This window comes from Leptopilina heterotoma, unplaced genomic scaffold (genome assembly GCF_015476425.1).
Source record: "Leptopilina heterotoma isolate Lh14 unplaced genomic scaffold, ASM1547642v1 Lhet_64, whole genome shotgun sequence".
NCBI classification, from domain to species: Eukaryota; Metazoa; Arthropoda; class Insecta; order Hymenoptera; family Figitidae; genus Leptopilina; species Leptopilina heterotoma.
In genome coordinates, this window is record NW_025111150.1 from 398,767 (window position 1) to 411,589 (window position 12,823).

At 18.9% G+C, this 12,823-nt stretch overlaps 2 protein-coding genes across 5 annotated transcripts in view; one reads left to right on the forward strand and one right to left on the reverse strand.

Annotated features, from left to right (window-relative positions):
• The window catches only part of LOC122509903 (probable beta-hexosaminidase fdl), a 96,893-nt gene that overhangs the window by 14,698 nt on the left and 69,372 nt on the right, over positions 1-12,823 (forward strand). The window lies entirely within an intron of this gene.
• LOC122509911 overlaps positions 11,245-12,823 on the reverse strand; it is a 195,987-nt gene continuing 194,408 nt past the window's right edge. For both annotated transcript variants that reach the window (XM_043624234.1, XM_043624235.1), the window contains one exon: positions 11,245-12,138. In XM_043624234.1, the coding sequence (XP_043480169.1) occupies positions 11,845-12,138 (294 nt within the window). In that variant the 3' untranslated portion in view covers positions 11,245-11,844. The remainder of the gene's footprint in view (positions 12,139-12,823) is intronic.

Consider the following 12,823-nt stretch of genomic DNA (forward strand, 5'->3'; position numbering starts at 1 on the left):
CAATTATGAATATATACAGTCAAATAAAAATTTTACCGAGAATATTAAAAAAAAATTTTTTTTATTGACTTCGCAATACACGTTTCCGTAGTTTTTACAATGGAATGAATAGAGTCATTAAAAATAAATGTTTCAAATTCTCGTCGTTGTTTAAAAAAGTATTTGTAGGTATTTTTCTTTTTTTAGTGAAATATGTAAATATGTCGAAAATAATAGTATCTGCACATTATAATTTAAAATGATGAATAAATAATTATTAACATTAATTAACTACTAGCAACAATTCACGCGCGGCTAACTTTTTACTCACTTTTTAAAAATAAAATTATCAATTTTAAAAATAATAGAACGTACAAATTTTTAATTCAAATTTATTTTCATAAAAATAAAATATAAATTGGAATAAAGTTTTAATGTTATTATAACTATAATATCATATATTCTGACATAGGGAATTCAGGAAAAAGTTAGGGAAAATCTATTGAAAAAAATTAAATTTTTAGAATTCATGAAAAAATTCTGAATTTTTCTGTCTTTTTTGTTTGCCTCATAAACTATGATTTATTATAAAACAAAACCTTCAATTTTTTCAATTTCTAAAAATAATTTCTTTTTAAATTAGTTAAATCTTCAACAACTATCTTAAAAATGAATAAACTATTTAAGGAATAATTTTACTTAAATATTTCAAAATTAATTCAATTTTAAAAGAGTTGCGTTTACAATTTTCACAAATAAATGAACTTCAAACGGTTTCAATTTGAAATTATATAAAATTTCAATGTTGAATGAATTTAATTAGAAATTTTAATGAACTTAGATTTTTGAAAAAATTTAATAATTCAAAATCTTCTAAAATTAGTTAAATTTGTCAATACATATTTAATTAATTATTAAAAATAATGGATTTATCGAAGAATTTTAGTTAAAAACACTAAACAAAAAAAATTGAATTTTAAAGAAGTTACAAATGATTGCAGAAATTCAATTATTTTCAAAAGTAATAAAATTCTTATCACAAAATTCAATTATTTTCAAAATTTATAAAAAAATTTCGACAAAATCCCAATTATTATATATTTATAAATAAAAAAATTCTTCAAAACTCAATTATTTAAAAATTTTTAATAAAATTCTTGTCAAAAATTCAATTATTTTTAAAAATGTTTATAAAATTCTTTGAAAAATTTCATAGGAATTCAATTATTTACAAAATTATTAATAAACTTCTTTGAAATAATTCAATTATTTTTATAAGTGATAAAATTTACACAGGAATTCAATTATTTAAAATGCAAAATTTCATAAATATTTTCGAAAAATAGCAATAATTTAAAAGATTTTTATCAAATTCGTCGCAAGAAATCAATTATTTAAAAATATTTAACAAAGTTCTTTTCAAGAATTCAATTATTTTTATAAATATAATAAAATTCTTCAACGAAATTCAATTATTTTTATAAACTTGAATAAAATTCGTTGCAAGAATAAAATTATTAATAAATTTCTTCGAAATAATTCAATTATTTTCAAAAAAAAAACAAAACTTATTGCAGAATTTCAATTATTTTTAATACAATTTTAAACAAATCCCTTGAAAAATGGAACTATTCTTAAAAATTTTATTAAAATTCGTCAAAAGAATTCAATTATATAAAAACTTGGTAATAAAATTTTTTATAAGAATTAAATATTTTAAAAAACATTCAATTATATAATTTACTTTTGTATTTAAATAATTAAATTCTCATAGGATTTTCTAATAAAAATTAATCAAAAAACTAATTTTAGTTAAAATTTTAGATAATAATTGAATATGAAAATAATTTTGAAGAAGTTACAGTAACAATATTTATAATATAAAATAATTATTTTATCTCTTAAACATCTTTAATTATAAATTTAAAGTTTTTTAATTTCAAAAAGGTTTGAATTTGAAATTCGTAAATAAGAGTACGAATGTAACAGAACATTTTTTTTCGAGTACCTAATTTTTTCCTTTATTTTCAAAAAATCAAAAAATTTTAATTTCATTTTCAATGAAAATTTCACATGGAATGCCCCATTATCAATATCATTATTTTTATTATTTTATTCCTATTTATGTATTCACATAATCCACTATTGCATTGAATATTTCTAACTTTAGAATATTTTTGAAAGCGTTATTATGTTAAAATTTTAACTAATTGAAAGGTGCGCTAGAATAATACATCGTTTGCCATTCATAAATGTATGGAAGTGTCTGGCCCGGCAGATAATGGCATTTTAGCATAACCATTATCTGTAGTTCCAGTTTTTTTTATATTGTTTGATTTTTTTTATTGTTTTCGTTTTAAAAAAAATACTATAAAAAACTAATTACCACAATAGTGTTATAACCATTTTTTACAATTACTACAATAATATTATAATAATTTCAATAATTCCAATAATTACAATAATTAAAATAATTATAATAATTAAAATAATTATAATAATTAAAATAATTACAATAATTAAAATAATTACAATAATTAAAATAAAATAAAAATAATTACAATATTTAAAAATTACAGTAGTCATGATTTTATTGTAACTTTTCTTTTTCTTTTCAATAGTTACAGATTACAATAATTATAAAAAAAATTACAAAAACAATAATAACAATATTGTTTTAATAAATACTAAGTAACATTTTTTAATTAAAAAAAAAAATTTGTAGGAATATTAATCGAATGAATCAAAGTAAAGAAAGTAATATTCTAAATGTTTCTAGAGTGTTAACTTAATCCTTATCGTCATTTTCTGCAAAGCCAAGAAGTGGCATAAAATTGGAAACTAGTACATAAAGGCATGGCAGTTAAAGTAGTTGGCACTAAAACTCTGCCTATAATATTGTAACAGGTCAAAAATAGTTGAAAATATTTAATATCCAAAATTTATTATTGTATTTCTATATCAATTTATTATAAGAAATTAAATAATTAAAAAATATAATTTCAAATTATAAAAATTTAAAAAAAAATTTTTAAATTAGAAAATAAGAAATTTAAAATTATGAAAAATTATGAAATTTAAAAAAAGTTTAACCTTTTTTATTTAAATTGTAGTAAAAAAAAATTAGAATTAAAGAAACAATGTAAAAATTTACAATTTTCAATTATGGAAATTTTTTGTAATTCAGTAATTTTATATTAAGAAAAACTAAAAATTAGACTTAAAAGAATATCACTTACTTTAGTTATTAGCAAAAACAAGAATGGAAGAAATTGTATTTTTCATAGTGTTGAAAAAAAAATAGTACTTAAATTTTTTTCCGTTTTTTTTCAAAAATTAAAGTGTTTAGTAAGTGCATGTCTTCTTAAGAATATTTCAAGTGACACGAGCTTTTTGGTAGTCGCACTTTTTCATTAAAAGTTCACAGCTGCTCAAAGTATTTCACAACTCTCTTCATGGCTTCTCGTAATTAGGGCCATGCTTGTGTAACAGGCTTGTTATTTTTAGGATATAGAATCCGTGTATGTAACAAATAAAATAGATTAAGTATATGTGATTCTTTTATTTTTCTTATTCTGGAAAATTTATCTCTCTCTCTCTCTCTCTCTCTCTATTCAAGAACAACTCTCATCGGAAAAATCCATTTCATATTTATTTGTTGAATGCGTGAAACTATTTCATTAACAAGTACATCTAGAGAAAATTTTTATTTAAACCAAATATAATTTATTTGAGTCATAGAAAAGTATATTTGTCACAGAACCTACTAAATTATTTTTTTGTTTTAAAGACAAATTTTATAACAAATAATTTATTTGGTTCTGAATTAATTATCTACATATTTTCTCTATAATTAGTAATATATTGTTAATTTTTTTAAAACATTTTTTTACAAATTCAATTATTTTCAAAAAGTTTAATGAAACTCTTCCCAAGAATTCAATTATTTTTATAAATAATTAAACTATTTCTTAACAAAATTTCAATTACTTTATTAAATAATACAATTCTTCACAAAAAATTCTATTATTTTCAAGAAAATTACTAAAATTTTTCTCAAGAATTCAATTATTTTCATAAATAATAAAATTCTTCCCAAGAATTGAATTATTTTCAAAAAGTTTAATAAAATTCTTCGCAAGAATTCAATTATTTTTATAATTAATAACATTTTTCCCAAAAATTGAACTATTTTCATAAAAAAAATAAATTCTTCTCAAGAATTGAAATATTTTCATAAATAAAAAAATTCTTAACAAGATTTCAATTATTTTATTAAATAATACAATGCTTCACAATAATTCAATTATTTTAAAAAAAATTACTAAAATTTTTCTCAAAAATTCAATTATTTTTATAAATAATAAAATTCTTCACAAGAATTAAATTATTTTTAAAAAGTTTAATGAAATTCTTCGCAGGAATTCAATTATTTTTATGAATAGTAAAATTCTTTGCAAGAATTGAATTATTTTCATAAAAAATAAAATTCTTTGCAAGAATTAAAATATTTTCATAAATAAAAAATTCTTAACAAGATTTCAATTATTTTATTAAATAATACAATGCTTCACAATAATTCAATTATTTTCAAAAAAATTACTAAAATTTTTCCCATGAATTCAATTATTTTTATAAATAATTAAACTATTTCTTAACAAAATTTCAATTACTTTATTAAATAATACAATTCTTCACAAAAAATTCAATTATTTTCAAGAAAATTACTAAAATTTTTCTCAAGAATTCAATTATTTTCATAAATAATAAAATTCTTCCCAAGAATTGAATTATTTTCAAAAAGTTTAATAAAATTCTTCGCAAGAATTCAATTATTTTTATAAATAATAACATTTTTCCCAAAAATTGAATTATTTTCATAAAAAAAAAATTCTTCTCAAGAATTGAAATATTTTCATAAATAAAAAAATTCTTAACAAGATTTCAATTATTTTATTAAATAATACAATGCTTCACAATAATTCAATTATTTTCAAAAAGTTTAATGAAATTCTTCGCAGGAATTCAATTATTTTTATGAATAGTAAAATTCTTCGCAAGAATTGAATTATTTTTATAAAAAATAAAATTCTTTGCAAGAATTGAAATATTTTCATAAATAAAAAAATTCTTATCAAGATTTCAATTATTTTATTAAATAATACAATGCTTCACAATAATTCAATTATTTTCAAAAAGTTTAATGAAACTCTTCCCAAGAATTCAATTATTTTTATAAATAATTAAACTATTTCTTAACAAAATTTCAATTACTTTATTAAATAATACAATTCTTCACAAAAAATTCAATTATTTTCAAGAAAATAACTAACATTTTTCTCAAAAATTCAATTATTTTTATAAATAATAAAATTCTTCACAAGAATTAAATTATTTTTAAAAAGTTTAATGAAATTCTTCGCAAGAATTCAATTATTTTTATGAATAGTAAAATTCTTCGCAAGAATTGAATTATTTTCATAAATAATAAAATTATTCACAAGAATTGAACTATTTTCATAAAAAAAAAAATTCTTTTCAAGAAATGAAATGTTTTTATAAATAAAAAAAAATCCTAACAAGATTTCAATTATTTTATTAAATAAAACAATTCTTCACAAGAATTCAATTATTTTCAAAATTTTTTATAAAGTTTGCCGATTGAAGTCCATTGTTATTAAAAATTATAATGAAATTCTTCGCAGGAAATCAATTGTTTTGGATATAATTTAAATAAACTTTCTTCAATAAAGTAAATAATTTAGAAAAAATTTAATAAAATTCTTCGCAAAATTCAATTATATTCAAAAAAATTTTTTTTTCAATTCTTTTTTAAAATTAAGTTACTTTTAATTACTTAAAAAAATTACTTTCAATAAAAATTTAATTAAATGTTTTGAAAAAAATTTTTAATTATTTTCAAATATTTTAATTAAATTCTTCTAAAAAATAAATTCGATTATTTTCAAATGAATCTTTCAAAAGAATTCAATTATTTGCGAAATTTTTAATAAAATTCTTCGAAAGAATTTGTTTGTTTAATAAATAATAAAATTATTTGCAGGATTTTAATGTTTTCTTTTAATATTCTTTTTAATTCTAATATTCTTGTTAATATTCTTATTATATTTATTCAAATAATTTTTAAATTCAAATAATTGTTATTAATAAAGAAAAAAGTTCCAAGTCTAGGACATGAGGGTAAAAAACTAGATATGAATGTTTGTCGAATTTCAAGAGACTTTTTTATGAGTGCGTAAAAAATTTTAGGGTGAAATGTAATATCACGCAAAGGCTTTTGAAAATATTGTCAAAGGCTTGAATGTCTTTATGCGGAACTAAAAGAGAGAGATGAAAAGAATATTTCGAGAATAGGGCCTAGTTTAATTGAGGAAGTGAGAGTATTATCAATGAGAAAAAAAATAGAATTTTTAAAGCGATTTTTTATGATTATTTTTATTGCTTACAGTGGAAAAAGAATTTGAATCAAATAATGAATTACTTTTCACTATTATTAAACTCGTATTTATTTGTATCAAATACACTGAACAAAAAATTTATTTAAATCAAATAAAAAATAGGTACTTTATTCAATTAAATTAAATTTAATTAAATTACTATTGTCTATTATTCATAAAATATTTATTTTAACTAAGTTATTAATTAATTGACTAATGTATTAATTATTAATTATTAATTTATTAATTTATTAATTTATTAATTTATTAATTTATTAATTTATTAATTTATTAATTTATTAATTTATTAATTTATTAATTTATTAATTAATTGATCTAATTAAGATTTATTTAGTTCAAATCAATCTAATTCAAATAATTCATGGTATTTGAATCAAATAAATATTTTTTAGATCCAAATAAAAATCAGTTAAACCAAGTGAATATTTTTCAAAAAATGTTAATTAATTGAATCAAACAAATATTTTTTCAGTGTAACATTCCAAACAGTAATTTATTAGAAATTAGAAATTATACTTGTCTGATTGAAAAGAAATTGATTCAAATAACCGATTATACTTGACTATTATCAAATAAATATTTACTTGAATCAAATAATTTTTATTTAAGTCAATTAAGTGGTTCCATTTATATTTGCTTCAATTACTGAAATTATTGGTTCAAATACAATAATTTATTTTATTTAAAAAAAATTATTTGATTCAAGTAAGTATTTATTTATTAATAGACAAGTAATTGGTTATTTGATTCAGATAAATTTTTTTTCCAGCACAATGAAATTTTATTTAAACACGAAAAAAATATTCTATTCATGAAAAAATTTTTTCTTCAAATTTTTATACATGAATCATTTAATTAAACAGTTCGGGATAATTAGAAATTTTTTTTCTGGATGTTATCAGCTTTTAAAGTAAACTTACTTATTATCTTCGTTTACCGCAGAAACTATACTATATAGTCGATATTAAAAGAAAAGTTGACACAAAGTTTTCATTTTTCCTAAGAAAAATTTTAATATTTATTTTTGTCACAGACATTTATTGAATTGTGAATGTCTAATATGTCAATTTACATAAATTTCTAATGAAATCGCGTGCTGAGACTTTATAAGAATAAAATGTTTTATTATTCATGACACTATATGTAAACTTATATAATTTAAAAATTATTTTTTTTATTATACTTCATAATTTTTTTTTTTTGCTCCTAAATGGAAAAATTTGATAAAATAATAATCAGTTGCGTGTTTATAAAATATATGAAAAAAATAATAATAAATAAATAATCTAGTTATCTGTTACCGAGAAACAATGCACTTGATACAAATAATCAATCAATCGAATTTTTCTTATCGAGAAAAAGAAAATACTACCTTAATCTTTAGCTGGAAAGTATATAATTGTAGACACCTGTTGTTACAACACCTGATAACTGAAAGTGACTGAAAAGCAACTTTTAGTTGATTTCCTCTTTACCGACAACAATATACCGTTTACCAATAAAGAAATTATTTTGTTTCGAAATTTTCTAATAAATAATTTAGTCTAAAACTTTGTTTTTGTAATTACTTAAGTTTAATGAATTATTTTAATTGATTATTTTAATTAATTATGTTAATCAACTATTTTAATCGACTATTCTAAATGACTATTTTAATTAACTATTTTAATCAATTTTCTGGATAATCTCCTATTGATAAGGTTTTAAGAAAAAAAAATTGATTATCACTATTGATTGCTTTATAAAAAATTAATTAAAAATCTAGAGAAAATAGATAAAAAGTATTTTTCTCTATAATTGGGTTTTCAATTAAATGTATCCCCATCATACTAATTATATACTTACTTAATGAGTAATGATATTAAATAGCTTAACTCCCAGAGTTCAGAGAGGTATTTTCTAATTTAGCTTTGAAACATATTTTGTATAAAGACCATCAATTACGTTTGGATTCGAATTTCAAATATATTATATTAATGTCCTTTATTCATAATCGACAACTCTGAAATTTTTTTCACTCTATTTTCTATCTGATATAATCAATTTTTTAAAAATTTTTTCTATCTACTGCAATCAATTGTTTTCAAATTTTTTTAGCTAATCTCAATCAATTTTTTATTAATTTTTTCTACTTAATCTTTTAATAACAAAATTAGTTTCTTTTCAAATGACAACATCTGTAAATAATTTTCGATTCAAAATTCTAAAAAATTCACTCATTAAGTAATTATCTAATTAATTGCGATTATTTAATATTTTTAAAAATTATAATATATATCTTTCGTAACATATAATTCAATTTTTTTTTAAATTTTAATAAAACTCTTCTCAAGAATTCAACTATTGATTTTCAAAAAGTTTAATAAAACTCTTCTCAAGAATTCAATTATTTTCAAGACAATTAATAAAATTTTTTTTAAAAATTCAATTACTTCCAAAAAGATTAATAATATTTTTCTCAAAAATTCAATTATTTTCAAAAAGATTAATAAAATTTTTCTCAAGATTGCAAGAATTCAATTATTTTCAAAAAGTTTAATAAAATTCTTCGCAAGAATTCAATTATTTTTATGAATAGTAAAATTCTTCACAAGAATTCAATTATTTTTATCATTAATAAAATTCAATTATTTATAAAAATAATAAAATTCTTCACAAGATTTCAATTATTTTATTACATAATAAAATTCTTCACAGGAATTCAATTATTTGCGATACAATTTAAACAAAAATACACGAAAGAATTCAATTATTTTTATCAATAATAAAAATCTTTACAAGAATTGAATTATTTATAAAAATAATAAAATTCTTCACAAGATTTCAATTATTTTATTAAATAATAAAATTTTTTACAAGATTTCAATTATTTTATTAAATAATAAAATTCTTCACAAGAATTCAATTATTTTCAAGAAAATTACTAAAATTTTTCTCAAGAATTCAATTATTGTCAAAAAGTTTAATAAAATTCTTTATAACATTCAATTATTTTCTTAATTTATAAAATTCTTCACAAGAATTGAATTATTTTCAAAAAGTTTAATAAAATTCTTCGCAAGAATTTAATTAATTTTAAAAATAATAAAATTCTTCCCAAAAATTGAATTATTTTCGATACAATTTAGACAAAATTACAAGAAAGAATTCAATTATTTTCAGAAATTTTAATAAAATTCTTAGCAGAATATAAATTATTTTTGATATTATTGAAATACAACTTTCTTCAAAAAAGTAAATTATTTAAAAAAAATTTAATAAAATTCTTCGCAAAATTCAATTATTTTCCAAATTTTTTTAAAAATTCTTTTTGAAAATCAAGTTACTTTCAATTACATCAAAAAATTACTTTCAAAAAAATTTTAATTCAATTTCTCAAAAGAATTTAATCATTTTCAAAATTTCTAATAAAATTCTTCGACATATAATGAAATTATTTTCATAAAACAAGTAAATAAATAAAACGTAAATAAAACGTAAATAAAACGAATACTATAATTATTGAAATTTGCAAACAATTATTTTCATTGAAGTTTTAATTAAATTTCTCGAAAGAATTTAATTATTTTCAAATATTTTAATAAAATTCTTTGAAACATAAATTAAATTATTTTCAAAAATAATAAATTTCTTCTAAAAAAGAAAATCAATTATTTTTAATTAAATCCTTCAAAAGAATTCAATTATTTGTAAAAATTTTAATAATATTAATTATCAATCTTTTAATATAGTAATAAAAATAATTAAAAAAAATTTTTTTTAATAATATTCTTCGAAACAATTTTTTTTAATAAATGATAAAATTATTTGCAAGATTTGAATTATTTTTGATACAATCTTTACAAAAATCTCTCTAAAGAATTTAATTATTTTTAAAAATTTTAATAATATTCTTTATAAAAAGACAAATTTTTTGAATTCTATTTTAATTAAATTCCTTGAAAAAGATTAATTATTTTGAAATATTCTAATAAAAAATCCTGTGAAATAATTCAATTATTTTCATATATTTTCAGAAATTTTAATAAATATTTATTTAGTAATTATTTAACAATCATATTATAAACATTTGATAAATATTTACCAAATATCAACTATAATTATTAATCATAGACAAATATAATAATTTAATTTTTATTATTATATTAATTACCCCCAGAAAAAATTGTTTGTTGATTTAAGAAATTTATTTGGTTTGATTTCTTTTTTCGATTGAAATTAATTGTTTCTTAATTCAAAATCAATTCACTTCTTGTAGATAAAACTTTTGTTGAGAAGAAATAAATAATTTAGTAAGATTTCAGTCAAATTTTTGTTTTCTGAGTGAAATATTAATTATTATATATTATATTTTATTATAATATTACTACACTAAAATTTTATTTCATTTAAATAAAATTTTATTTGGTTCAAATAAAAGTTTTATTTATGTCGAATAAAATTTTTATTTACAACAATAATAATGAAAACAATAATAATAATAATTTAAAACAATAATAATCTAGTTGCCTCTGAAGCAAATATACTTTAATTCAACTCAAATAAATTATATTTGATTTGAATAAAGTTTTCTTCGGTTGTAAATATTTATATTATTTATTACATTTAATTGTAAAAATTAAATATTTTAAATAAATAAATAACAACAATTGTTATATTGTACCTGGAAGAAAAGATGGTAATAAAAATTTCTGCAAGAAAAATATTTTTACATTCTTATTTATACATATATATATATATATGTATATTCAATAATTTTAATCTTAAAACAGATTCAGTACAGCCATTTACAACTTATATATCATAACGAAATTTCTGAAATGAAACGCCGATTATTAATTTCACTAATATGCAAATGTAAAATTAATTCTGAAAAAAATTACAGTATAGATACCTATTATAATTAATTTAAAACCCAATTTTTATGGAGTGTATATATTATTGAAAGCGTATATTGTTAAATTTTTGCATAGTCCTCAGTTATCATCTATGTACAAGGTGTAATACGTAATTCATTAAAAGCGTACAAAACGAAATTTCGTTTAGTACAACAAAGTGTCTGTATATATGGTATAAAATTCAGAGTACGCATTTTCTCCTCCACATAATTCTGATTAACTCAGAATATTTTCAAAAAAAAACAAAAAAAAACTGCGCCTCATTTTTTTTCGTGTTCTTCAAATTCAAAATTTTTTTTTTTTAAACAGGAAGATCACTTTTAACACCTCAAAGAGAAATATTGCAAATAAAATTTGCAAAAAGAGAAATTTCCCGAAGATTTATATTCTTCTTCATGGTAATCATTTTAAGTCTCTTTTGACTTTTATAACAATAAAATAAGCCATTGTGGAAGTTTTTTGGTTATAATGTTCGTTTTTTTTTGCCTTTAAACGTAACCACTGGCTTCGAGTTTGAGAGCAGCTTCATATGAGGGTAAGCCCTCGTCATCATTATTGGTGAGTTCTTTAGATTTTATATGAGCCGTATCTGATTCCGGACAAACCGGAAGTATGTTCCCTAGACTCCTCGGTGATTCCTTCTTATCACTAGGCGAGGGTAAATTCTGGGGGTTGAAGATTAGGCTTTCATAAGCTGGAGGTGGTCCCGGAGTTACTGGACGGGGTACTGACGATAAGGTCCCTTCTTCCGTCCCGTTTAAACCTATCCCTCGCTCGTAACACTGCAAAAGGGAAAGAGAAAATAATGCATTACCGAGAGAATGAGAGAGAGAGAGAGTCGAAGGAAAATTTTCTGATAAAACTTTAAATGATTAATTTTATTTTATCGCTCCAAATTATCTGTCTTGCAGGCCTTGGATTGTATGACTTTTTCGATTTTTTTTTCTGATTCTTTGCAAAAAAAAAATAAATAAAATGATTGGGGTAAAGTTTATCTAAAAATTTTCTTTCTAATAAAGGTGAATTTCTAAAAAACTTTTTTCTAATTTTCTTTATTCTAATAAAGGTCATTTTCAAAATTTTTTTTTCTAACTGACTTTTTCGATTTTTTGTCTGATTCTTTGCAAAAAAAAAAAAAAAAAAAAAAAAAAAAAATGATTGGAGTACAGTTTTTGTAAAACGTATTTTCTAAACATTTTTTTTTTCTAATACAGGTGAATTTCTAAAAAGCTTTTTTCTAATTTAATTTCTTCTCATAAAGATCATTTTCTAAAAACTTCTTTTTCTAATAAAGGTAATTTTCAAAATTTTTTTTTCCAACAATATTCAATTTTTGTAATGACGATCTCAATAAGTATGTGATAAAAAAAAAATTAATGAAGATTTTTTAATTTAAAAAAAATACTTGAGATTTCGTTAAAAAATTATAGTAAATACCTTCTCATGTGATGAGAATGTAAAAATGAA